General features: G+C 37.4%; 1 protein-coding gene across 5 annotated transcripts in view; it reads left to right on the top strand.

Moving 5' to 3' along the window:
* The window catches only part of iqsec3a (IQ motif and Sec7 domain ArfGEF 3a), an 85,920-nt gene that overhangs the window by 24,369 nt on the left and 38,201 nt on the right, over positions 1 to 23,350 (top strand). For 3 of the 5 annotated variants that reach the window (XM_055054621.1, XM_055054623.1, XM_055054622.1), the window contains exon 3: positions 16,463 to 17,072. The exons of 1 other annotated variant lie outside the window; for it this stretch is intronic. In XM_055054621.1, the coding sequence (XP_054910596.1) occupies positions 16,463 to 17,072 (610 nt within the window). Of the gene's footprint in view, positions 1 to 16,462; positions 17,073 to 17,362; positions 17,675 to 23,350 lie in introns of those variants that run through there. One more of the 5 variants, XM_055054624.1, reaches the window with a different exon arrangement.

The raw sequence follows: 23,350 nt of genomic DNA, 5'->3' as shown, positions 1-23,350 counted from the left end.
CACTGAGGAAATCCACAGCTGATTTTGTTCACCCAGAACAACGAGACAACAGAGTTTCTATCTGCCAAAGAAGATCTGAACCACTTTGATCACTACAGTCTCAAGAGCTTCCGGAAAAATAACTTGATTAAGGAAATATTTATTATCTGCAATATTTTAGGGAGATAAAAGCAAGAAAACATCGCAGGAACATCTAAAGGCAGATCATAAACCTGCTATATTTTATTTGAAAAATTTAAATGGAGAAGATCAATTAGATGATGGTTTGGGATGCACAGGAGACATAACCTTTTGCCCATCAAGATAAATTTTAGCTCCAGATGTTTTCGATGTTTACTTAATGATTATTTTAAGCTTTTCTAAGTAGCTTGAATACCTCAGCAAAGTATTGTATCACTGAAACATTTTTTCACCGCTTTGAGGTTTGCAGCGGCCACACGTGTTATCTGACTAACAACTTGTTATATAGTACAAAACACCCTCTGCTCTTCTTCTTCCCTCCATCAGTCTCGCTTGTGCATCTGAGAATTGAATTTCATGAGCGATACCCCCGGCCACAGTTTCCTTGAACTCTTTGTTCCATAATTTAATACTCGTCACCTGTCTATGCCTTTCTCTGCAACAAACGTTGTGGCGTTGGTCGTCACGCTGCCTCATCTGGAGGAAGTGACCTTGGTAGCTGGCTGTTTTGTTGTCGTGATAACGGGAGAGCACAGGAGACAAGAACGCAACCGGGTTTTTGGACATACAGAGATTGCCTGTTTTTCTTTCTCCTTCTTCCATGACCTAAAAAGCTGCAGAACCAGACGAAGCAAAAGTTTTTATTCTAATGTCATCTTCCATTGGGCTTTTAGGGTTAGGCTTCTGGCTTATCAGAGAAGCATGATCAACATCATTATCCTCTGAGATCCCACCATCCAGCTGTTTTTTGTTTTGTTTGTTTGTTTGTTTCTGATCATATCCATCAAAACACATTCTTTAGGACACATGCAACCTAAATTCATCCAAATATTTGAAACCTCAACAGGGAATGAATAAGAAAAGAGCTTTAAATAATGTGGGAGCTTGGGGTGGTTTTGTAATTAAATTGATGCCTTGAACTAATTTATTTTCACCCTAAGGTCTCTTTTATGCAAGACAGCCAAAGCAGAGCAGCGACGGCACATCTGCGCTTCCTTCACTGGCTCGTTTCTTTATACGCATGAGAGAAGAAGCCATATAGGCAATATACAAAGAGGACTGCTAGGCTATGCTATATTCCTGCAAGTCAGCTACTGCTGTTTCTGTGTTCAAAAGCTTGTTTCAGTATTATGAAATAAGAGGCAGATGTTACAGCCGGGAAAAGAACCAGTGAACATATCCGACCGATAAACCCCCATGCATACAAAAATCAAAACAATTAATAAATAAATAAAGTTGCATGGGATAGAGTGGAATGACATGCTTAGCAAAATTTTTAAGTAGTTTTGCTGATATTGACAGATTAAAGACATATTCTCTTTTGAGACAGTATTTTGACTTATTGCTTAAGTTTGATTTTGATACATTGTGCACATAAACAATCTGTAAATCCTTCTGAGCTCTCGAGGAGCTTCTTTCTGTGCACTCTGATCTTCAGTTCTCCCCATAGGTTTTCAGTTGGATGCAAGTCAAGTTATTGACTTGTCCAGCTATGTGTATTTTTCTCTGAAATAGCTTGAGCTTCCTTGGCTGCGTGTCTAAAATCAATGTTCAACTTAAAATTATTCTTCATCTTCAGTTTCTTTTCAAGAATTTCTCACTTACTTTCTCAGTTTATTCTTCCTACAATATGCTGTATTGTTAAAAGGCAGCCTCACGCTGGTGCGTTCCCACCTCCAAACATCCATCCTTCTCCAGTCTACAGTGACATCTAAAATGTTACATTTTTGGTCTCAGATGATCAGACTTTTTCCCTCCCAGTGCATTATTGAGTAGGCAAAGTGTTTTGCAGAAATCTTGTGCGTATTTGGTTTAAGGTGATTATGTTCTTTCTACTACTGCATTTGGCCAAAACATTCTAAAACGTAGAAATATGTTCATAACCAATGATATTTGGGCATTTCAGGCAGAAAGTTGCTAAGACCCGCCATGAGAAACCTTTTTATCCAACTGAGATTTGTTGTCGTGACTTTGTGTCATTGTGCATCTCCATCTTTTTAAATTCCCCATGCAAATAAAATTTAACATATGAACCAAGTTCATCAGACTTTTTTGTACATGTGGATTACTTTGGCTGCTACTGATGTCTGATGGAAATTTCTCGCCAAGTGCTCCTGTCGGAAAAATAACATCTACTGGTAGAAGCATGTGTTGAAAACTTAATTTAACTCTGTTTCGCAGGGAAAGATTTCCACAAAGTCACAAAGTTGCTTTTGTGCTTTTTCAAACGATTAAGCATAAAAAAATACATAAACAAATAAGAATAACATTGAAACATTCAGTAACTGAATTTATTAATTGGAACACAACAAATAGATTACACACAGATTGACATCTTAAAGCCTTCATTTCTGGTGGTTATGACAATTTTCTGCTTACAGTAAATAAAGACACAACGTTTGAGTTTAGAATATTAAAAAAATAAATTAATACATAAATATTGTCTTAATGAAAAGCATGTTTAATACCTGCTGAAATGTTATTTCTAAAAGGTGCTTTTTATCTGATAAACAATTGAAAATGACTGTATATCTTAGAGACCACAACCAGCCATCCTTTTACTTTTGAATAAGAAAAAAAAAATGGTAATTTTGTCCTCTTTTACACACACACGCACACACACACAGCTGTGGAAGGAAGTATATTCAAAGAAGACTTTGAAGATTGCACGCATAAAAGCCAGTGTATTAGTCAGGAGTATGAGTCAGCCAGGCAGAGCGGTTGTATAAGGTATTCTGTGCCACTAAAGGACAATCAGGTTAAGAAAGAAAGTCTTTAATGATGCCATTGTGATAAGTTATCATTGCTTGAGACTTGTTTTAGATTTTGTCAGCCTGCAGGGTTTAAGAGAAATTGCCACAGTGCCTGTTATATTCGCCATTATGAATATTTTTTGAGCTTCCCTAATACAATATAATAAAACCTTCCTTTGGGTGTATTCCAGCCAGTCTTCTGCAGAATTGAATTTCTGAACATGTTTTATCACATTATTATATAAAGCAAGGTGAACAATGATTTCCATCATTTCTGAGAATTGCCTCTCTTGTCCTTGCAGACACAGCAACAGAAGGCCACATTATTTTCTGAGATATGCAGCTATAACGCCTATTATCCAGTAACAACATTCTCCACAGCTATTTTGGTGAAAAATCTCAGGAATAAATCTACTTTTTTCCCCCCCTCTTACGTGTTCAACCTTTTTCAAAGAAAAACAACCAGGTTTTGGTGCTCTTTCAGCCTGCGCACAGATCTTTTACCTTTGTAGATCAAACCTGCGTTCTGGTTACGAGCAGCTCTTGAGATTTCCGATAACATGATTTAGAATACAGTGGCAAATTTCTCCGAAAGATGGGATAGCATTTCTGTTTCCCTCTTTTTGTTCCTTTCTCCCAGCGTCTTTAGTGGTTCACCATCTTATTAGTTTCTATCATCTCTGAGGTCCCTGAGTGCCCATAGCTCCAATCTGTGGCCTGGTCAATAGCTCAACTCATGTCTGGATACGGAGCGATAAAATGTCCCCAGTGTGTAGAGAATGTGTGAGACAGAATCAGCCAAGACAAAAGACAGAGCATAGTGTTATATATCCATTCTCTTCATGTAGCTGACCATCTATCTAAATTGCCCAGAGCTCCAACATTGGATAAAATAAGATGCCTTCTCTGGACAGAAGGGGGTGCTCATGAGAACCAGAAGCTCCAAGCTGTCACATCTGTCGGTCCACATGACTGCACATGTTGTCCTGACCTTTGTACTTATGGCCATTTGCCCATGATTTTATGCCATGTCCCCCATCCAATTAGTCAACTTTAATCTCATAGTTAAGCTGTAAAGAAGTAAATGATGTCAGTTTTTTGAGAAAAAGAAACACATTCACATCTTTATCCAGCCTCACTGTGCAAAAAAGGGAGCCGGAATCCAGAATTGGGGCATTAGGAGGTAACATGAAGGGCAAAGAGAAACCAGACATCAGCTGATATCTGGTTTCATACAGGGCAGTACGTCTTAAGGATCAAATAAGAAGACAGTCTAAGAGGATAGATTCCCTATCTGGCTTTATTCCTCCATGCTGCTGTAGTCTTTCATTGTTCTTTTTTACCAACTCACCTTAAAACTAAGGGCCCGCATAACAGATCTTTTTGTTCTGAATTTATTGCAATTCTCTTTTACTTTTAAATGTAAGCAAAACTCCCCCATAAAACAAAACATGTGGTCCCTGAAGCGACTCTGGCAATCTGTGTAGCTAAATTTTCACCATTGGTTGCCTCTTGTATGTTTTTTGCTTTTTTAAAATTCTTAGGTGCTTCGGCACAGTCCCCATTTTTAGAAATCATTTTGGCCTTGCATCCACTTGAAAACCACGTGTGTCAAACTAAAATGTCTAAGTACTTTTTATGTGTCAACTTCAAGATAACGATTGTGTGCTTAAATATTTTCTCAGTTAAATCAAAGCAGTTTTTATCTGTATGCAGTTAAATTACACGAATGTGAACAGATCGATATTTAACTTCATCGAATGATGAGACAGCCATTTGCTCATGTTTTATCAACACATTCTGCCATAACCCTTTGAGGATTTTCTCAATCTTGATATGGCCCAAAAAAATAATCAGTTCAACAACCTTGATGTAGACAAATCAACGTTCAGTGTTTTAAAATGATAAAACCCCAGCCCCATTTCCAACCTAAACCCTTGTCCCCAGCATATTATGTCAGCAATATAAGCATGTCTTTTTTAACATATCAGTTTTCATAGCATTGTTACAGCACAACATAGGGCCCTGATTTACTTTCTCACTCGATTGTCTTTGTTTGGGTGGAAATATCTTTTGAAATTGAATATTTTTTTATTTAGATTTATCTTTATTCAAAACATTTTTAATAGATCCTTGAAAAATATCTCTCTTTTTAACTCGTTCTTATCAGTGTTTTGTAATCTTTCATATTTAACTAGTACGGAGACTGTAGGAGAGCAAGAAATCCATTCACTCAACAGGCACTGGGAGTAACGATATGAAAAAGAAATGTTTTCAATATGAAAAAAAATATCATGCATTTGCGGTGACCTTAAGGGATATAGTCTTTTCCCACTTCTCCCTCTGAAGGAACGTTAGGTGTCCCATGTCTTGGCGACATTGTCAAGTTGAGAGTGGATCGCTGCGTACTGCCCTCTTCCTCCCCTCATCCTCCCTTGTGGCTTGCTGACAGCCTCTTGACGGTCCATCAGCAAGAAAATGGGTGGAGAGGAGGCGATGGTGCAGGAGGAAGAGGCATGGGGGAGGACATGCAAAACTGCTGATGAGGCTTTCTGCCGCACTGTCGCCTCACTCAGCGTAATGAGAGATGTGGATGACAGGGATGAAAGTGAGTGGAAGTTAAAACACAGGTTGGGGTTTAGTGTTGGATTGGAACGAAATGCAAGGAATAGTGAGATTGATGCAAGACTGTGTTTCAGCTCGACTGAGGTGTCACTTTAAATGGAGTACTCTGTTCTGTTAAAACTGACATTTTGTCCTTTTTTACATTATAACTAATGACGAGCCTTCACACCACTGAATACTGATGAAAAGAAAGAAAAGAGAACAAGGGGGGGCAGCTTCTGTTCTGTCATGCTTTGGAGCACCATGAATTAATTATCTTGACTTCAAAAACCTATGTGTTAATTTATTTGGTTGGAAACTGGAAATATTGAGTCACACTGTGACATCTCATTTTGTAGCATTATTTTTTTTTTAATGAAATAAATCAAAATAAGCGGACTATAAAGCTATTTGGTAAACATATCAAGTCTGACCCCATGTACAGTCCATTGGAAAAATAATCCTACACTTGTGTTGTTTTTTTATATGTCATGTCATCTGACCTTTAAGAAGAATGGTAGCTGTATAGCGATAGACTGGTGAATAGACTTGAATACAAGAGCAATCCTGGCTGTTAAAGGCTGCAGAAGTTTGAGATTGGGTCTGTTTATTACAGTTACTGAATTGTTGTTCAAGCCACAGAGGTATGGTTTAATTCACAGATTCTTTAAAGTTAGAATTTCCTAGTCAGAAAGTCAAAATGTAAATTTAGCAAGGAATATAGAACAAGGTGTGACTAATCAAGGGAATGTAATCCAGCTGGGGAAGTACCAGATCAGGAAAAACTTAGAGAAAATAAGCAATGAGCAAAAAATGAACTCATAGAGAGCTGAATAATAACATAAAAGTTCTACTGACCACAGAATGAAAGGTTAATACTAATATAAGAGTGTAAACCAAATATACAAAGCAGAACACTATAAAGAACTAAGTTTATTCATGGTGACAGAAATGCATGAACTTCATTTATTTGTGAATGAATTTCAAACAGAAAAACAAGTGAGAACGTAAAACACAAACAGCCATAGATTTCAGATTTGTATTTTACCTCCTGTTCAAAACTAGTCTTTTGTCTCTACTTCACCATCATGTGGCATTTATGTCTTCAACATTTCCATAAATAACTTTTTAGAGGGGGGAAAGGATAAAACCAAGCTGAAAGTTAGTTATTGTAACTTCCTTTGGAAATCTTCAACTTTGACCCCTAATTGTAAAGGATAGTGTTCTGAAACTCTAATTTAGAATTAAAATGCTGTTGCACTTTCAGAGCTCCTTTCAAGATAGACCTCTCACATTTTGACTTTACCAGAAGGCTTGCTCATGTTCAAACACTCTATCACCTTTTTAGAGGACCATTGTCAGGGAAAAAGATTAAATATGAACCAGCACAGACAGATTCTACAAGATGTAATTGAAATTTTTTTCAGTTCTTCTTATAACTCTGGCGATAGGATAGCAGCTGAACACGTGCTGTAGTCTCAATGGAAACACAACTCGAGCCATCATCTTGAGACGTTTTTCTTTTTTTTTTGCCAATGGAAAAACAAAATGAAACCTTTTCCTTTTTTTATTTTATTTCTCCTTGAAACCAATTTCACCGATGAGGGGAGACTGATTTGCAGTATATGAGCTTGTCTGTTTGTCTCAGAACAGTGACAGATAATGGAGAACGTGCTACAGGGTGAAAAATGGCCCTTGTGTTGGGCCATGCTTTTCCTGGTTCAGTGCCATTTTTACAATAAATATTCCCCTCACTTCTTTTTTTTTTTTGCTTTTGTGGCTTGAAGCAGTGGTGACAAAATAGGTTTATGGGAAAGGAAATAAATAACTTTATTGTGAGGGTTCCCATATAATCTGGGGTCTGTCTTCTTTAGAAAAATAGACAGCATTAGGTGTTTGCTGGAAGTGTTTAAAATGATCTATGTACTTATTTTGGCCTATGTAGTGTAGAGGGGTACCATTTATTATTATATTCCAAAATGGAAACTCGGGAGGTTGAGGTGGCAATCTACCACCTCAACCACCAAGCAAGATTTCAAATGTGTGACATCAGCTCTAATCGTCTGAGTTCTGTTTTCAACAAAAACATAGCGTACTTGTCATATTTGCGTATTTGTGTCATATCCTCTTTATAGTTTTTCAGCCTCAACATCTTTGCTGTGCTTGACTCACTTCACTTTCCAGCTGAGCTTTTTTTGATCATTCGTTCTGTGTTTTAGAGTATTGTGCCTACTTTCCCTGCTATGCACTTGCAGTGTGTTTTAATCAGATTAAATTGCTCTGCATAAAATGCTTTTAAGTCAATAAATCACATATCATTTTGTGTTGCAAAAGCTTTTGAAATATGATCGACATTCACTTGAAAAAATTATAGAAACCAGAGATGTGAATAGACATAAAAGTACAATTACAAAACCACTAACTAAGAAAAACCACCATATAGTTAAAACAAAAAAGAGCATTTTATCTTTATTTTGTGTTAGCTAAAATTAAAGGTTTAACTTATTCCCTCTTAATTAAAAAAAAGTCCCAGTTTAATACCTTAACTGATTCCTGTGTGTGATGAGAGGTTCAGCTGCCACTGGATTAGTCCAGTGCTATTTGTTTTTAATCAGCAAAGGTATCCAGGTCATCTGCAGGTTGCATTCATTCAATCTTTTCATCCATTCCCCCTGTGTTTGATCAGAAGAGGACTCAGAGATGAAGAGAAGTAGGGTTTTGATTTGAAATGTCATGAATAACCAGAAACTTATTAAACTATATTTTCAAATGTTTAAAAAAATTTTAAAAGCAAATTTGGATTTAATATTGTGCTTAATACTCAACAGACTGATTTTTGTATGCTTTCCTGTTTTAGGGATACTAAGTTTGCAATTAAAGTTTTACTGCATGAGATTATACTCTTGAAAATATAGTTTAAAGAAATTATTCTCCAACCATGCTTTGGAGATTATACATGACAAAAAATATATGTAATTTACATCCATGCTGCCTTTCTGTTCAGAGGAGAGGCTGAGGCTTTTGCAGCTCCATTGCTTAACTTTCACATCAACATACAGCTGGATTGTCAAACTGGGGTAGACAAGCAGCACTTTGATCATAACCACTGTGGGAGCAATAGCAAAGTGAGTGGGATTTGAGCTGAATCATGTATTTCCCATTATCTTTTTGCCTCAATAAAATACCCATGTTGACCAGTAATATATGAAGCAATTTGTATCAGTGTTTATAAACCAGTCATTGGTTGAATGTGAGAATGCAATCATAGTGTATACGTCTTCAATGATGCACTGTCAATCAAACATTGCAAGTTCACTGATGTAAAGGTCAAAACATTTGGATCTATACTACAAATTTCAGTTGAATGTAAATCGTTGGGAAGAACTGTGCCTCACAAAATTTACTTAAATATTTAAGATTTCATCAGTTTTTTAAGCTCCTAGACTTCCACATGATAGCGGTCCTTTAATTTGATCTCAGAAGTATCAAACTTATTGTTCTGTTTTGCTTTAAAGAAGCAAACTCATACTCTAATTTGTATATGACAAACCTGCCTAAGGATACTCTCATGTGTGGTAAATACGAAGACAGTCAAATAAGAGGGGGGAAAAAACACTTGTTTCCCCCTGATGGGACTACATAATAGGCAATTAGTTTTCAAAAATTATCCAGGGGTAGGGGAACAACTCAGTTGTTACTCTCTCAGAAGCTGCTACATCTTTTCTCTAGGCATTATTGCTCTCAAACCCACACTGAGCTATCTGCTTCTTCACCAGGCATCCATAAAAATCTGGCTTTCCCATGTCATTAAAGAATAGTTTTGGAATTCTGACGTAAAGCCAGACATGAGTAAGGAGATGAAACACAACCATCAGAAAATGATAGCTAACATGTATACGTTTGATTTTTTTAAACGTGCTTTCTCCTCAGATGAGTTTTAAAAAGTAAGTGTCTCACCTGCTGCCAGAACCTAATAAAATTACAAAGAATATTGTATTGGTCTGTGGTTTGTTTCAAAATATGCTCCATATGAAGCATTTATCATGAAATGCAAAACGGCAAAGTCATTAACAAATACAAAAGAAATTGATTGCTACAGAACTACCTGAACAGCTTAATATTTTTGACTTTAAGTAGTGATTCTGCATGAATATGATTATTACGTTCTGTTTTGCAATATGTGTTAATATTCAACACGCCAAACTAAACAAAAAACGAGGTCAAGGTCAAGAGGCTGGTGGTGATGGTGAAGGAGGTCTAAAGGCTGACTAAGATAGAGGAACCTTGGAGGTTGACAGGATCAGGAAACAGAACAGAGCCCATCTGGACACTTCCTCAGATAATTTGGGAACCGGTGCTGAAGGCGGGTCTGCCTGAACAACCTTGTTGGAGAACTCAGGAGGAGAAGGTGGGTTCACCCGGACAACCCTCCTTGAAGAACTCATAACAGGAACAAGAAGTGCTTTGAGCCAGAAACCCTTACCAAAGAACTCAGAAATAGGAACAAGAGGTTGATTGTTCCCTTGTTGAACCTGGTAACAGGAACAAGTGTGGTACCAGTCCAGTTGTCAAGATCAAGCTGTTTCAAATGCTTTATTATCTTCTGCATGTTATTAGACTCTGAAAGAAGATGATGATCCATTCAGATGTCTAAAACTAGGGAACATTTAAAATATGGAGGGCTGACTTTGGACCCCACTCAGTTACTTCAATCTCACGTTACCTCAAGGTCATTTCAGTAATCTCACAGCCACAAAGTTTGTTGTCTGGCTTGATGTGAAATATTTTAAATGGGCTCCTAGTACTAAAACAAAGAGAGACTCAAGAAGTACTGTACAAGGACATATTTCTGGATGTAAGACTTGACACCTAACACCAGATTTACTGATGATTTTCTTTGACCTTAAATGATGTACCTCATTTTGTATCGTCGAGCTCCTTATTATGACTCTTGAGCCTTGAATTGTGTCTGTTTACAACTGCAGAATGCTAACAATTTCTCTCTAGTGCAATCTCAGCTGCTTCTCTCTCACTTTCCATTTTACCCACAACCTGGGGCAACGGCTTTTGAAGAGATTCTATTTGAGACCGTGCATTGAATATTTCACCAGCCCAACCTGTTTTCTTAGTCTGTGTTGTGTTGCTGCTTGCAGAGGTTTCATTGGTAGTGCAAGGGAATTGCCTGTGGTTGTGCTAAGCTGTGCATAACTTCCATGTCTTACTACTTCTCTGAACCCATTGTGGTTGATTAAGTTGATTTAATCTTATAAATTAAAATAATCTCAATTTGATTCAGAATGAGTGACTTTCTGTTTTACATTACATGCTCCATTTAGCATAGAGCTTGGTCATCTTTATGACTGCTGCTCAGAATATATGGACTTCATTTAAAGATTCAGTATTATTAGTGTGTTGCCATTTATTGTTCATATCTGTTCCTCATTACCTCTTTCTTGCTACACAGTTCTAGTTTTGAGCCATGCCCTCCAACCCAATAGGGCGCACTATTGATCAGGCTCTGTATAATCAATCCATCACCTTAAGATTGATCACAAGATGCAAGTAGAAAAAAAGGGTGGCGCCAACCATGCATCACTGCATGTCTACTCAAGATGAATTTTCATTGGTGAGATCGAGTCATCTTCATATTGTATAACTATGATTTGTTTTATCTACCATCCATTTGGACAAATTTGTGTTGAACTAAACTGCCTTTAGCATGTGTTAAAGATTAAAGAAGTCTGGAGACTGCCTTTTTTCTGTTAAGGAAGGGCAGAATAAAAGCTGTCTCATGATTTAAACATGTAATAGCTATATTTGCTTTCAGACGTCTATCAGCCAGGACATGCAGCTGTTTTTTAAGAGGTGGTATCTGAGATACTCCATGGTTGCTATTGTTAGCTGTAAAACAAGGTGCTTCTTTTTTAGGGCACTTTGCTACCGAGGAATGTATAAATGAGGGGCTGATGTATTTGATTTGACAGCTTATTGAAAGAGAGAGAGAAAAAGGTTTTTATCGGGCGACTCAAAAGCTTGTTCAAGCTTCCTACATCCAATATGACTGCCCACAGCTGGATTATGTTATATGAAAACACCCCCATTAGCACCAGAAGCCCAGAACAATAAAATTCTCTATATTTTATTCACCCAGTCAGTAAATAAATATGCTCACAAACAGACTGCAGTTCTATGCAAACTGTTGAATTTGATAAAGCCCAAAAGAATGCCAAATAAATATTTTATTTCTCCAACATGTTAAATATGTGCAGCATCAGTAACCTGGATTGAGGCCTCCAACTTCATGGTGTGCTTGCTTTATTATTCTTTTTTCAACTGGAGATGAGAAATTCTGACTTCCCAGTTCAAACAGAATGCAGCATAATACCAGATAACTGTAAGGTTGTATGTATTGCAGCAGGCCTGCTATATTTTATCCGCTGAAGCATAATCATTCATGCTGTGTTCGTAGGAAGTACTTTTAAGATCTTCAAAATCAATGTAAGGGTTTACATTCTCTAGAGTACAAATGAAAGACAGCTTTTTATTAGTGCTAACTGTGCTAATCGCTAGTTTAAGATGTTAAAGACTGCTTACAATGTAAATTCTAGTTGTGCTATTTTAACATGAGACAGCTTTTTCTCTATTTTTCACACAGTGATGTTGCCTCCTTTAAAAAGAAATATGATTTTCTCAAAGCTCTATAGAGGTTATTCTCAGAACATGTGTTAAACCCGCTACATCACAGACCTTCATCGATAACAAACTCGCATATAAATAATAATGCTGATTTTTCAGTCATCATACAACTTAGATTGGAAACCAGCCACAAAAATAATCAGTGCACCTTTAGTCCAGTCTAATGAAGATGAAATGATGCTGCCTAATCAGTTACTGAAGAAGAAAAATGATTGCACTTGATTTGGTGATCAAGTAAGATAGTGCTCGTCTTTGCACTTAGTTACTTAATGCTGACTGTGCATGTACTGGAATGTATTGCAAGGAAACACTTTTTAAATAAAGGAGAATTAAACAGATTTGCAGTTTGCAAAGGAGGTAGTTTCAGAGCAGGTATCTTGCTGTTCTCGTCATGCATTATTCAGTTGGAAAAGCTTTGAAACAATAAGTACAACCCTTTCTGTGGGGTTTCAGTACTGCTTAAACTTTCTGCATGGCACCAAGTAGTGTTTTTCCTGCTTACAGGCATTGTAATGGGGTATGGCAATGTTTTTTTTTGTAAATACACACCTATGCTTACATCATAAGGTAAAAAATATCTTATGTATGCTGAGCCTCTGCTCTTCTTGCTGCCCTTATGTTCTGCCCGATGAACTGATTAATTCTCTGTGAGTAGTGTGAGAAACACTTCTTTTGGGAGGCAAAGAGTGAAAGGGAATTCAAGTGACAGGAACTGAATTTCGCTTGGTAATAAGGACTCACTTTGCTAGGCAGACAATAGATGCAGACATTTGCTTCCTACAGATAAATTTTATGTAAACTGTTCAGCCATTTTGGGAGAATATGAAGTTATTGTTTTAGATCGAGCAAGATGAAACTGATATAACGAGTGGCTTCTTTAGTCATTTGCAACGACTTGTGCTGATGTGGTTTTACTCACATAACGCCCTCTTCAGCAGCTTCCTGGCTGTAGTCCACCAGAGAATGGACCTTTTCAACCCTTCTGGTCACACAGTCCGATTGCCCATCTCATTCAGTGTGTTCCACAGTGGTGATGACGCAGCGAAAATGATGAAGGTTAATGAAAGTCAAAGTAGTCTGCAGTGACTTGGATCACCCTGGAAATATAATCAGGACGGCTTCCATATAAAGATCATTAAGTGGTGCTTGAGTTTATTGCAGTCACCTGTATTCACTCTACAGCAGATGTTTGGTGGCTATACGTGAGCTGAGTGTACTGAAATAAAACCATGGGCTTTGTTTGGTGCATAAAAAATATTAACCACCATGGCAGTACCATCTGTTTATGTTTTAATACTTTTGAACCAGCTTACAAATTAGGAAAGCTGAACTTTGAGTGCAACAAGTGAAAAACAAACGGGATTCTTGTTTTACTTAAAGTAACCTTTTAGAAAACTTAAACACCAGCAGCAATTCATTGAAATTGAACCAATTATATTGTAGGGAATTATAATGTTTTCTCAATAGGGTTCAGGTCACACCAATTTTCTATTCCATGAAGCACTGTAACACCAAAGTCACTGAACCAGCTTTTGGTACCTTTGGGAGTGAGGGCTGGTGTAAATTATTGATGAAAAACTCACCATTACATAACTCTAGTCAGGACAAGCAAGCATGAAGTGCTCAAAAATGTCTGGGTAGATTATGCCAAGTTTGAATAATACATAGTTGATTAATACCAGCAGATGACATGTCTCCTTAAGTCATTAATGGCTGCAGAAATTTAACACATCTTTCTTTGGAATCAAAAAAATTGGTTTTGAAATACTGAAATAGGACTTTGGGTCAACATTGTCCGGTTCTGTTTCTTCTCTTGAAGTAAGAGTCAACTCACTTTGCTTCCCAAATCCATGTGCTCCTTTTTCTACCATAAATTATCTGTTGTGGATTCATTTGGATTCAGGAAATCAGTGTTAACTTCTTGTAACAAGTGACTACACTACAGTGGTAATTACCTTGCTGGTATGTCAACATGAATAACAATCACCATTTGTTTAATCTCAGTTTTCCCCTTTAATATTGCTACATCTAGGAGATAAAATTATGTGAAGTTGCTGTTACGTTAAATTGCTTTGACCTTCAGCTACCAATCTAACTTTATCTGACACAATCTATTATGATTGTTTGCCTGGATTAATTCACTTTATTTAATATTTGCCTAGCATTACAGACATCAGTGTTTGTTCTCCTACCGGTAGATGCCATAACCACGAAGAGATAAATTAATGTCCTTGGTATGCCACCGGCATATTAGCAGCCATAACAGAGATAGCAGGGGATGTTGGACTCTGTAATTGTATTCTAGGTGGAAAGTGTGGAGGCCACTGGTCTCATCCATCTTGAGCAGTGATGTATGGAAAAATGAGAGGAGGGAGAGAGAGAGAGACAGGACCCAGGGCTGCCTTCACGTCATCAGTCACATTGACACCTGGAACTGCTCAATCTCCTTACCTGGGGGATGAAGGAATATCGGGAAGACTGCATGTGTGAGCAGGAGATTAGAAAGGGAGAAGGATAGGAAGTTTGACAAAATGGATGAGAAGAATGAGTATGACTGGCAGGGGATATTGAAGCTGCCATTGAAAAGTTGAGGATACAACTTGTGTGTGTGTGTGTATATATATATATATATATATAGATATATATATATATATATATATATATATATATATATATATATATATATATATATATATATATATATATATATATATATATATATACATGCATACACAGTATTCAATATGTTCACCTATGTTACAGCAAATGTTAATTTAATGGCTTTATCAGGATCCTACTACATTCCATTTGTATGCACATTCTACTCTGTCATATTGTGGCTTCCCAGAGAAGGTGCTTCTGAAAAATGCAGGAAAGGCTACATTTAAACTACACAAAAGCACGCAAACACAGGAAGCAGAGGCAGTCAGCTATAACTAGAACTTTCCACCTAAAAGACGCATTGTCTTTCCCAGGCATGAATATTTTTGCACAGGAAAAGCGCTTACCTGGAATTGGATATGAACAGAGCAGACTGTATTTTTGTGTTCCAACAACTTAATTTTTGAAGCAGCAGACAGAGCTTTAAGCTCATGAATACATTCTCTTCATACCAGCATACTGAGAAATTTGATGAAGATTTTTACATTGGAATTTTACATTGTAAAAGAAAATCCTCCAGAGAACCAGACATTGTATTGTATCATCAGCTTCAGATTTTATGTCCAGTGACTACAGTTGTATCATTTTATGTAATTACTATCATAATTAGGCTTTCACAATGTAAACCTGAAATTGAAGGTTTAAACATTTCAGGGATATTTCTCATCTTGCAAAACATATTGGCCTGAACAAAACCTAAATAGAAGTTTAGTGCTGATTCTTAATTGATTTTATTTTGGTCCAAAAATAAGTACTTCCATGCATTGATTTGTTGTATGACCTGGTGATATTAAATATTTTGATTAAAAGTACAGCATAAACAGATTAATTTGTAATGTGTACTGTTTTTTTTTTATCATTTATTATTTAACAGACTTCATAGGGTTCAAAAAAATTTGATACTAGACAGAAAAAACAAACAAACAACGTGGCAGACAAGATGAACACAGCAAAAAAATTGTTAGCAGCTACAAGCTAGCTGCTAACAATTACTGTATAAATTAACAATAGGGGTTCATTTGTGTTAACCCCTGTTGTACAGAAGGGGTGATCTGGAATCATTCTAGAAATAACTGTTCACACCATTGCAACACAAAATACCTCCTTTCACATAAGTACCAATTTTCACATAAACAAGCACAAAATTTCTAAAAAAATTTTTGTATAAGCTGCATGACTGTCCCCTGTGTCCGTGTGTGTGGGCGTGTGTCACCAGTGGCTGTCAACTACTTTTCCCCCCCCACATTTTCTTCTCTGAAGATTTTGTTGTAATAAATATTAACTTTCTGCTTTTAGTGCTTTTATACTCTATGGTTTTATTAGCTGTTCTGTGCTTTATGTTCTAGCTGATTTTCACTGTCTGTCAGTGTCTAGACAGACGAGGCAAACACTCGTAGCAGAGCAGCTGTAGACAGATGAGCTGGCCCTGCACACAGTTGGTAGCCAAGTGAGGGATCAAACACACAAAGGTCACCTTACCTCTAAACCCAGGCAGCCTGGAGAAGAAGTCAGAGCTCACCACGGATGCAGCAGCAACCTCACTCTGCGTTTTCTCCTCCTCTCTGCAGCGATGAACTTTCCCCCGACTCATCTGTGGGGCAGGAAGGGAAGGGAGGTGAGGGGGAGCCGCAGGGTGAGGACCAGTCACAACCAGAACCAGAACCACCACAGCAACAGCCCCAACAGCAGGAGCAAAAGCCTGAATCCCAGACTCTACCATCACAGCCCCAGCCTGAGCCAGAGCCAGAGCCCCAGGCTGAACCTCAGCCAGAGTTGGAAGTTGAACCCCAATCCGAACCTGAACCCGAGCCTTCACCAGAGCCTGATCCTCAGCCCCAAGATGAGTCTGTGACCAATGCCGCTCCAGAGGACCCTCCTGAAGCCCCGTCGCCTTGCCGTGAGGAGAAGATGGCGGTTGAGGCAGAGAATCACAAACCAGAGGAGGTTGCTGAGGCAAAGGCAGGACATGAAAGAGATGAGATGCAAGGTGAAAGCGGCGAAGGCAAGCCAACGCAAGGGGAAGAGGACGAGGAAGAGGGAGGAGCAAAAGGAGGCGGTGCAGGCAGAAGGGCCAGTCTACATCACACAGCCTCACCCCTGAGGGTGCAGCGCAACGGGGCCGGCTCACACTCCGCCTCCTCTGACTATGAGCTCTCGCTTGACCTCAAAAACAAGCAGGTACGGTTGTCCTGGGGATGAGGGGTATGTTGGTATGTTTTGGGCGTGGGGAGGGGGTGGATAGATTGTGTTGGCTCGTGTCTGCTTTACTTTTTGTGGTCAGACTCTGTGGTGTGGCTCAGTTTCTGAATGATAACCAAGGCATTTAGATGACATATTTGATTTGCTTTAATAAGACATTTGTCTCTGTTTGTGTGAGTTCTTGGTTATTGTGGATAATTAAAATGGGTTTTAAGGATGTTTACCCACTATCATAACATTATCATTGTCATGCCATCATTTCATCAATATCTTCACTTGATATTGTGAGGCTAAGCTTGAAATCTCTGTTTCAAAATATCTAAAAAGTGTAACAGTTTTGTTTTACTGACTTAAGTCAATTATAACATTTAAGGCATTTTAATAGTTTATTTCAAACAATTGTGTTTGTACAGTGACTTCCATGTTCACTGGTCTGTCTTGTAATCATGTTTTTCACCAGGGGAACAGAAATCATGCACATCACATAATCATCCCCATTTCAAGAGCCATTAGACATTTACCATCCATTTCCATCATCATTCCTCTCAACAACATTCTTCAGCCCATGGATTTTCTAGCAGGTAAGGCGGGTAAAAGTTAGTCCAGTTGACATGGCCCAAAAATTTTCTATTGGGTCCTGTAAATGTTTTCTTTATTGATTTTACTGACCAAAAATGTTTCCTTCAAATCCCTTTCACTCCCTTCCTTTTGCTATGAAATATATTTCAAAACACACTCAATAGCATTTCATGGAGAGTCATTTCTGAAGCTTTGGTGATTTTCATGCTTTTGTTTTACTGTGCCATCTATATGATTCGAGTGGTTTAGGAACAGACGTTTACCCCTACTGAGTTCTAGCCTGTTGCGTCAATAAAATCAATACCATGTACATCCAGTAAAATAACACTGCGTTCTAACAGCATTAAGTGGTGTATATTAGTTTTGTGTAGCACTTAAATAATTCACTCACCATTGAGTCTCAGAATGCTGCTGTCCCTCCTTTTTGTTTTTCTTGGCAACAGTATAGTTTGACCCTGCCAGAGTTTCTGCAAATCAACCTCAATATAGTGTTCCCAGATGGAATGAATTCGGTTGAGTAAGCTACACTAATGCCTTGACAATCCGTCAAACGAAATGCACAAAACTTCAACACTTTGTTTTTCAACACATCTGGCTCAACATGTACAACTGCAGTTTTCTATATATGAAAAAAAGTCATTGCTTTCATTGATGGAAATGGATTTGTTTGCTGAATTTTCTATCTAACATTAGCACACACGTTTTCTGTTTGTTGTGTGTAGGGAAAACCTACAGGAAAATGAGTTGTTCGTTGCACTGAGGAGGTCTGAACACAATGTCTAAAACAGACAGACGTAGATCTCCATGACAAAATGCTGGAGGGTTTCCTCAGTCAGGGTTATGTCGATAAAATAACCTGTAAGTCTTACGAGACAGGTGCACGGAAATAGGCTGTGATTGTATAAAAATAAAAACTACTTAAGACACAGTGGGGGAGCAATTGATGATATCACCTGCAGTAGAGGACAAGAAATCCTAGCAGTTGAATTTAATAAAAAGACTGTTATTCCTCTTGCTCTGTCCCTTCTGCCCATATATTGGATTGGCCCCAATCTAAATATGTAAATTTGGGTTGGCGCATCTTTGTTTTTTTCTGCTTAGTTTCCCAGTTTCATTTTAAAAGTTTAAAAAAAAGAAAAATAGCTTTTGGAAACAAGTATTTCTAATCCTCTAAACATATTTCGGTGTGACAAATGTGCATTTTTCATATTATACACCTTGGTGGTTAGAGTTCCTCCAATAAAAATCACAGGATTCACTTCTAATGAAGCTGCCACTGAAACTTGTAGAATGTACCTGTGAAGGATGGTGTGTCAACACCCCCGTCATCTCTATTCACTCCATTTTGACTGGATTTCCTCCCTCCTCACTCCCTTAATCGAGGCTCAAAGTTCTTTTAACCTCAAGCCACCTCCCCCCTTCATTCTTTTAATCTCAGATCTGAGAGTCCCTCTTTTCTACTATCTCCCTGTCAACGAGGCTTGAGATACACGATCGCCTGGATTGATCTTCTGTCCACACACGTGGGGGTGTAAGGACTTGATGGATCTCTGGATCAATGTCAAAGTAATTGGATCTGCTGGGCGATACCTTTATTGCCACGGGAGAACCTGGTGATGGATTGTTTAAAATACTTAAACTTGAGCATTAAAGCCTGTGAAACATGTGACATCTTTCTAATATATTTTAAATGTGTAGATTTTTATTTAGATGTTGTGTTTCCCCTTTGCGTTTCACTTACAATGTCATACAAGTAAGTCTAATTTAAATTTTAACTCTTAAATGTAGTTTCTAATGTGCTGTTTTAATCTAATGTGACCAAATATACAAAACATGCATTTTACATTTCACAAATTTACTCAAGCAAAACTGAAACCATTTGCATCTCTAAAATTTCACTCCAGTTATTTTTATAGTTAGCAATAATTCTTGCAACATGTAGAAATGAAAAGCCAATAACACCAACCAAGTGAATTCAGTCCAACTAATACTAAACTGGAAATATCTACGTCAAATTGCTTCTTTAATATAAATTGCAAGTGTTTCTTATGGTCATTTTAGACCTGATCTTATTTTCTATTTTACTTAAATTTGGAAAAATGTAAATGAAAAACATACATTTCAAATACGTTTCCAGATTATCTCCCACTTCATCTAATTCAGTAATCCTTTTTACCAGAAATGCACCAATAAAACATGTCTGCCTTCTACTGATAACATGTGACCTTTTCCACTGTCATCCTTGTTTTTGCACTACAGTCAGCATTCCTTAAATCCCATTACTCTTATGTAATCATAATCATGTCATTAATCATGCGACTGTTTCTATGCTGTAAAAACAGCTTGCATGGGCTTGAAAGCTAGTAATCATTCCTTTGCATTTTGATCATTTTTTGTGTCTTTTTTGGAGCATATGGGATCTAATGGTGTGTTGTCTTATTTGCAACAGACTGTCTACCTCAACATTATTAAAGAGGAAACTTGATTTAGTTCTTTTCCAGTTAATATTTTAAAGGGGCAGTGTTTCAGTTCATATTTTGGCCTGTTCAAATGGACAATGACACACAGCATGTGAATGCTTCCATAAAATGCAGATATTTTGAGAGATCTTTTTTTTTTATAGTTTGCAACCCATTATGTCATGTTTTGTGGTAAAGAGAGTTTATAGACCTGTGTCCTTTACTTCAGATATTTATATTTCAAATTAAGTTATCATTGACTTTTCATATGATTTGCTGATATTTTCTCATTTATTCTCATTCGTGCCCTTAACTTTGAGAAAAATTACTAATGCAAACCCAACCTGCGTGCTATTATTATTTCAGCACCTTTTCGTTTCTCATTTGGAGGGGAAGTGGAGGTCATTATGGTGCTGATCTGTCTGTCAAGATTGATTTAGAAACAGCAGAGGAACAGAGCACTGCCATTCCCTCAAATGACTGTGCTACCAAAATAATCTTTCTCCCCATCACAGCTTAGTGAAGTAATCACAAGTAGAGCTGACAGGGGGCTAATAGGGTGAATTTTTAACAGTGCCAATCTCGGTGCGGTCATCTGTCTCACAACCCCTTTTTGTATATGTGACCTTCTTTTTGACACACTTGTTTTCATGTGTCTTGTGCTCTTTTCATCTGTCCATTTGCTTCTATGACCTTTTCTTTCTCCACACTCTACCCACTCTGCCGCTCACAAATAGGAAGGGATGAAATTGTTTTTAATTAAAGATAAAAGTTTCCTGAACCATTTGCGGTGGTATTTGTAATTTGTAAGAAAAATTACTCTGCTACACACCATGTGAGAGTCTCAAAAAATATTTTAGGTGGGTCTAAACTTGAGGAAATGAAGGGATTTTGTAGAACAATAAGTCCTGATATATCCATTAATTATTAATTCTGCTTTTGATGCAGTTTGATTCCTAATGGATTGTGTATACTGTATTGAGATTGATGGTGTTCTGATGTAACAGTAGAGGATACATTACTTGAATCACTTTCATCACATTATATGGTCAACTGACTGAAAATTAAATTTCATGGCTCCATTAAGAGCCTCGAGTAATCAAAATATTATTAGCCAAATGAATCCTAACGTAAGTGATGCCGTCTGTTTTACTTTAAGATTCAGAAGGCTGCATGCCAAGGTGAGTGAAGCATCTGCATGGCGTCACATTAGATTACGTAGCTTTACTGAGTTAGTGCCATAAAATTTGAGCTCCGGTTGCTTCAGTTCTCTAGCAGCAGTATACCAGATATATTTTAGGAGTTCATCCCTCAAGAGGCTAACTGACTTTAGTTCAGAATGTCATATAATATTAGCTAATCAAGATAAAGAGAATGTAGTACAAGCAGATGTGTTTTGTGTGAAACTTCTGGATTGTTGGATAATAATAATAATAATAATAATAATAATAATAATAATAATAATAATAATAATAATAATAATAATAATAATAAAGCATTGGAAACTCAGTCAATAAAGCCACAGAGCAATTTGAGTTGTATTGCTGCCCAACTGTCATTCCAATACTGTTTGTGTTAACATGATATCAGATTTGATCCACCTTCCTCTCCAACTGTAATATCTTTGTTCTTCTTAGTTGTCATCATTCTGTTTGAATGACCAAGAGTATCAGTTTCACCCTTGAGTAAAAAAAGCAACATGGGCCAAATGCTTCCCAGCCCAGACAAGAAATGAAAGCTAAGCAAATAAGATCAACTGCCACATCCAATCAAATACTACAAACTAATCTCTGGACTCAAGGACACCTCCACAGTTGATGTTTTGCAGAATTGGTTTGGATAAGGGACCCTTCTCCAAATAGTAAGGTCATTATTATTATTATGACAATGCACATTTTATAAAGTGCTTAACAGAGAATTTAGTTGGAGATGAAGTGCACCCAGTACATAGCAGTTTCAGTTAAAAAGAGATAAATATTCACACTGAGTTTGACCAGAGGTGACAGCTACTGCAGATACAGTAGAGCTGTAGGCCTGTGTCCTTTTCAGAAACTACCTTAATATTCTCTGTACGTTTCACTTTGCTCGCAAAGCCTCTGCAGAGAAATGTAAATGGGCTAGATAAGATGGATTTTCAGTGTCATTTACTTTTTCTAAAGAGCTTTATATGTGATTTCTGTTCTTCCAATGACAACGCCAGAAGCAGCATCTTGTTGAGCTGGCCACTTATCAGAAATTGCTTTCCCGGGGGGCCATTATAGTCTATTGGTGCTTTTTAAGGGAAGTCTGCCCAAGCTGGTGTGGTGACTTTATCCTGTACTTAAGTAAAAGAAGATCAAAGTTACAAGGTGAGTTAGCAGGAGGGTTGTTTTATGGCCAAACTAATCCTCATTTATACCCATAATTGTGATACCAAAGTAAAGTTGATTTCTTGCAAGAAGTGAAACCATAGGATGAATTTGTAGTTTCTTAAGCCAACTCCCATTTTTTCTGTAAATAGAGATTTCCAATTGGAAATACTGATAACTTTCAATTCAAATCTGTCAAGTCTGAAATCTCCTCTGCACTCTTGTCCTTTAATGACTTGATACAAAACTAGAAATCACATTAGTGTAGGACAGATTGAAAAGGATCTCAGAGTGACTTGGGAAGATAAGCACTTATTTCTGGGCTCTTCAGAAGATGCCAATAGACTCACTGTTTTGGGAATTTTAAAGAGGTTTCATCTTGTGTTTGAGAAGCTGCCAGATGAGAATAGCAATTTTCCATCTCTTTTCCATTTCTTACACTACTTCAGTCATTTTTCACAGGCTCTAGGATTGACTTGATCAGTTTCAGACAATTATGTTATCACAGCATTAGTGTATAATTTATGTTTGAGCTTTACTTATAAATATTTGTTTGAAATACTGTGACAAAATTGCTAAAGTAGTGCTGTTTGCTTTTGACTTGCAAAACATGTCACACATATCCTTTGAACTTTTGATATTAACTGTGTTGCAATACATTGAAACTTTAGGGTTTTATTTGGCTTTCATGATGTCATACATCATTGTAAGGTAACAGAAAAATAAGTGGCACGCCTTTGTTTTCAGCCCCCTGGAGTAAATACAGAGCCCCAATTCGCTGTATGAACAGCGATAAATCTTTTTGAGTTTTTCTTCCTAAGCTTTGCTCATTACAAATTTTTTGTTTTTTGACAAAAGGTAAAACTGAAAC

The sequence above is a fragment of the Poeciliopsis prolifica genome, unplaced genomic scaffold, assembly GCF_027474105.1.
Source record: "Poeciliopsis prolifica strain line A6 unplaced genomic scaffold, Auburn_PproV2 SCAFFOLD040, whole genome shotgun sequence".
Classification (NCBI taxonomy): Eukaryota; Metazoa; Chordata; class Actinopteri; order Cyprinodontiformes; family Poeciliidae; genus Poeciliopsis; species Poeciliopsis prolifica.
The sequence above is the reverse complement of the archived record's forward strand: the minus strand, read 5'-3'. Positions and strand labels throughout refer to the sequence as shown.